At 36.7% G+C, this 5,361-nt stretch overlaps 1 protein-coding gene across 1 annotated transcript; it reads left to right on the forward strand.

Annotated features, from left to right (window-relative positions):
* The first annotated feature begins 2,591 nt into the window (after positions 1–2,591).
* LOC113304854 (protein DETOXIFICATION 49-like) lies at positions 2,592–4,656 on the forward strand. Its single transcript, XM_026553988.1, has one exon. It carries the CDS (start codon positions 2,711–2,713, stop codon positions 4,424–4,426), a length of 1,716 nt encoding a protein of 571 aa, XP_026409773.1. The 5' UTR covers positions 2,592–2,710; the 3' UTR covers positions 4,427–4,656.
* Positions 4,657–5,361: the final 705 nt, after the last annotated feature.

The raw sequence follows: 5,361 nt of genomic DNA on the forward strand, positions 1-5,361 counted from the left end.
GAGTTGTAGAATCAACTTTTGCGTATGCTTTGCAACCAAACACTCTTAAATGATCTATGTTTGGTTTTCTCTTTCGCAAACTTTCATATGGAGTCATGTCTTTCAGAGCTTTCGTAGGTATCCTGTTTATTAGGTATGTGGAGTGTCGTACAGCTTCTCCCCATAGATAATTAGGTACCTGCATAACCTTTAAAGAACTTCTTGTCATCTCCATTAGAGTCATGTTTCTCCTCTCCACCACTCCGTTTTGTTGTGGTAGCCCTCGAACCATCTTGTTCTGAGACATAGTTTTTAAGGTTCTGAAACTTATATGTCCTAATCTTGCATGCCACTTCCATGTCTGATCTTCCAGTTTCATATTCAGACACAATGTCCTTCCAATCATGAGACTTATCTTGTAGAGTCTATTCTGTGAGCGTGAGACTCTAACTAAAAGTCTTCCACTTGGGTCATGAACTGTTAGATAATCTTGTCGCATTCTAACATCACATCCAACTTTTGTAGCTTGTCCTAAACTTAGAATGTTGCTTTGTAAGTTTGGGATGAAGTAGATGTTTGTGACAAGCTTCTGTTCTCCGGTATTCCTCTGAAATATAATTGATCCTTTCCCTTCAATTTCTACAGAAGATCCATCCCCAAACTTCACTTGTCCTTTGATTTTCTCATTGAGTTAAAGTAGTGTCTCTTACCAGTCAGGTGATTGCTGGCTCCATTATCTAAATACCATACTCCTTCTTCACTATCCTTTGTTTCATAGTTCTTTGGTATTAATTTCTCTTCGTTTAAGAATACCACTTCGTGCATGAAAATAGCAGTATCGGCTTCCCTTGTTTCATTCTTGTTTGCTTCTTCCATCTTTTGTATTCTTTCAGGGCATACAGAGGAGAAGTGTCCTGGTTTATCACATCTGTAACAAATAATGTTTGATCTATCCTTCTTTTCTTTCCCTTGGTTTTGATCATTCTGACTTGTTGTTCTATCTTGTGAATTAAACCTTCCTCCCCTTCCTCGGCCTTTGTTTACTCTACCACCTCTTCCAGACCTCTTCCTCTTGTCGCAGAGTTTTGTTGGTAAGAGTTTGTGTACAAGAGTTTTCCTTGAGTTTCTCCATTGTTTTCTAAATCAAGGATTCTCTCTTCATATGCTTTCAATCTTCCAATTATATCTTCATAGCTAGTCTTCTTTAAGTCTAAGACTTGTTCGAGAGAGGCTATGATGTGAATATACTTGGATCTTGGTAAACTATTGAGAAACTTCTTTACCAGTTTATCTTCATCAATGGATTGTCCAAGTGACGCAGCTTTTGAGGCTATCTCTGATAGCTTTCCTGCAAAGCTATCAATAGTATCAGTGTCTTTCATCTTCACTCTTTCAAATTCAGACATTAAGGTTTGCAGACGGGCTTCTTTAACTCGATCATCTCCGAGATTACGTGCCTTTATTGCATCCCAAATTTCCTTTGAAGTTTCCTGTTCACCAACTTGTAGAACAAGACATTCTGGTATTGCTTGAAAGAGTAATCCAATGGCAACATTGTTTTTGTCTGGGTCCAATTTACCAGGATCAATTGTTTCCCAAACTTTGTAGATTTTCATCAGTACCTTCATTCTCATGGCCCATACTGTGTAGTTTGTGGCGTTGAGGATTGGAACTTGTATTGATGGTGGTGTGAACTGTTTTACTCCCACAATGGTGGTTTCGTTTTCCATGGCCCAGAAACAAGCTCTGATACCAATTAATGGCAACTGCAAGATGAAACTTAGCTTATATAAAGACAACTCTCTTTATTGATGTTTAGAAAATCTTTCAAAACTAAACACAAGCTCTAATCTTGCTCATATGATCAACCACAACTTTGGTGATCATATATATATAGAACTATGAATTCCTTTTCATAGTCCTATTACCTTATTACATGTCTTTCCTTTTCTTAGAACTAGATGACTTCTAATTCCCTTAGGATTACATCAATTTCCTAATCTTGTCCTAACCAGCTTGTTAGTGACTTCTATGTTGAAGTTTAACCAACAAATATTACAAAAAGATTAAAAAAAAAAAATCAAACAGAAAGAAAAAAAGAATGTAAGGCTGGCCGCTGGCGGAATATTAGTCGACTAGAATTATAAGTATTGCAATGCCGTTTTCAGAGCCGACTTTATGTACAACAGTTGACCTGATAGGCTGATACCCTTATTTCCGATATTCGTCGTATTAGTCGACTGATTCCGGAGCTTAATCCAAGATGACACTTTTAATGACATTTATTAAATATTTTGAACATAATTCTCCAAAAAAGAAAAAAAAAATTCTCTATCAATTTCTCAGTTTTTGCGAGGAAAAAGGAGCAAATTCCCATGCAGGCCAAGAGTTGTAGTTTTGCAAACAGACATTCAAAGCCCTTACAAATTTTTTGTTTCCAATACTTAGAATTTCTAGCTGGCAAACAAATCTACTTACTAGTAGTATCTCTTAACTCCTTGAAAGGAAGAAAAAGAAACTGTGAACACTTTTTTAATTCTCAAAGAGTCATCCAAAATCTCTATAAATAGCCCGACTTCATTTTAAACCACACTCCCCCTCAGCAAACCTATCTCTCTCTCTCTCTCTCTCTTTCAAACCCTGAGAAACCCACCATCTCTCTCTCTCTGCTCTGTTCTGTTCTGTCTCTCTCTCTCTGTTTGTCTCTTGTTTCCTATCTCCCAAACTAATCATGTGTAGAGTAAGTTCATCATCATCATCATCATCATCAACAACTGTTCCAAGTTGTGAATGCAACTCAGACCAACCACACCTGATCTCAATTAAAGATGATTATTCACAACTAGTTGTAAAACAACAAGAAGAAGAAAATAAACTTTACACTCATTTGCTACCTAAATTCTCAAAACAAAATGATGAAGTAGCAGTTTCGAACAAGACCCATGTTGCATTAGCGTTTACAGAATGCAGATCTATTGCAAACATAGCATTACCAATGATACTCACTGGGTTATTGCTGTATTCTCGTTCAATGGTGTCAATGCTTTTTCTGGGTTATCTAGGCGAGTTATCCTTGGCTGGTGGTGCTTTAGCTATTGGTTTTGCGAACATCACTGGTTATTCCATCCTTTCTGGTTTAGCTATGGGAATGGAACCCATTTGTGGTCAAGCTTACGGAGCTAGAAAACTTCACTTGCTTGGTCTCTGCTTGCAGAAAACGATTTTGATGCTTCTATCAATTTCACTTCCAATTGGATTTCTTTGGTTGAATATGAAAAAAATTCTCATCTTTTTTGGTCAAGATGAAGATATATCAAGTGAAGCTCAATTATACATTTTGTATACACTCCCTGATCTTTTCCTTCAATCCATACTCCATCCGTTGAGAATCTATCTCCGTTCGCAATCGATAACTCTTCCGTTGAGTTACTGTGCTACTTTCGCAATCATTCTTCATGTGCCCATTAACTATTTCCTTGTTTCGTATCTTGGTCTGGGCATTAGAGGTGTTGCTTTGAGTGGAATTTGGACTAATTTCAATCTTGTCGGATCTTTAATCATCTACATTATCGTCTCCGGCGTGTATAAAAAGACATGGAACGGTTTGTCATCGGAATGTTTAAAAGAATGGCAATCACTTCTAAATTTAGCAATTCCGAGTTGCATTTCGGTTTGCTTAGAATGGTGGTGGTACGAAATCATGATTTTGCTTTGCGGTTTATTGATCAATCCAAGAGCAACAGTTGCATCAATGGGTGTTCTGATCCAAACAACTTCTTTAATCTACATTTTCCCGTCGTCACTAAGTTTCGCGGTATCGACAAGAGTTGGTAATGAATTAGGCGCAAATCAACCAAAAAAGGCAAGATTAGCAGCTCTAATGGGTCTATGTTGTAGCTTCTCATTGGGTTTTTCAGCTCTAATTTTTGCAACAATGGTGAGAAATGTATGGGCAAGTATGTTTTCGACGGATTTAGAGATAATCAAATTAACAGCAATGGTGTTGCCTATAATTGGACTATGTGAGTTAGGAAATTGTCCACAGACAACCCTTTGCGGGGTTTTACGGGGCACGGCGAGACCGAAAATCGGTGCTAATATCAATCTAGGCTCATTCTATTTAGTTGGAATGCCGGTAGCTGTTGGATTAAGCTTTTACTGCGGATATGACTTCAAAGGATTATGGTTTGGATTATTAGCAGCACAGAGTTCTTGCGTTGTGTTGCTGCTGATTGTTTTGGGAAGAACAGATTGGGAATTACAAGCTATAAGAGCTAAAGAATTAACTAAAAATTCTCCTGTTCTTGGTGATAATGACGATGATGATACTAGTGACATTGTCAAAGAAACAAGAGAAGAAGAGAAAAAGATGATGACAGATGATATTAAGAAGGATTTGTCGACTCCGTTAATTACGAATAAAGACGATCAATTATCATTGGTTTAACTCAAAATCTTTTAACGTTTTTCACTCGATTTTGTAAAAAGGATTTAGGATTGGATTAGTACTGATCATAGTAATTTGTTTGCTGTTATACGAAAAAAAGAAACAAGTGAGAGGAGGAGGAGCTTAACTTTTGAGGTCTGTTTGGTTCTTGGGGTCTTTTTTCTTTTTTTGACTTTTGGATTGTAATTAAAGAACAAACAAAAAGTGGATAAATTATAAAGTTGCTAATATTTTTTATCAGAAATTCATTTGTCATTTTGTTGGATTCATACAAACGGGCCATTCTTTTTGCTAGTTGCCGGCTCGGCACGGAAGACTGCGCGTAAAAGAGAGACTTAGTGCTTCTTCTTCCTCGTGGTCTGTCTTCCAATAGGAAAATATCTGAATAGAGTAATTTAACATGCACATTATGGGAATAACTTATTTTTTTGGGATTGGATCGAAAATATATTTTAGTACTAATGATTTTGTATTTTTGCGATTATTTGTATTTTATTTAACATTCTAAATTCTCAAAACTTAAACTTAACAGTCGAAATTTAGACGGTCAAGTAGTATTCTATTTTAAAGTGGTCAAGTTGTATTTAATTGAACTGGATGGAGCTGGTATATGCATGGACTTGAGTCACTCAAGTGGCTCAAGTTACAAAATCATTGAAAATAGTTATCTTTTAAGTAAAAAAGAAAAATGAAAAAAAATACTTTTAAGTACTCCTTAAGAACAACTGCAGTGGTGCGATCAAAACCAAAGATCAAAGATAAAAAAAAAGACCAAAATTTGGGTTTAGTCCGTGGTGTGACGCAACGGTACATGATTAAAATTTCGTCAGGCGGACTTTAAAAGTCCGCCCCATTAAAATTCCATCGGGCGGACTTTAAAAGTCCGCCCCATCCTTTGTAAATTTTAACAGGCGGACTTTAAAAGTCCGCCTCAT

Source organism: Papaver somniferum, chromosome 8 (genome assembly GCF_003573695.1).
Source record: "Papaver somniferum cultivar HN1 chromosome 8, ASM357369v1, whole genome shotgun sequence".
Lineage (NCBI taxonomy): Eukaryota > Viridiplantae > Streptophyta > Magnoliopsida > Ranunculales > Papaveraceae > Papaver > Papaver somniferum.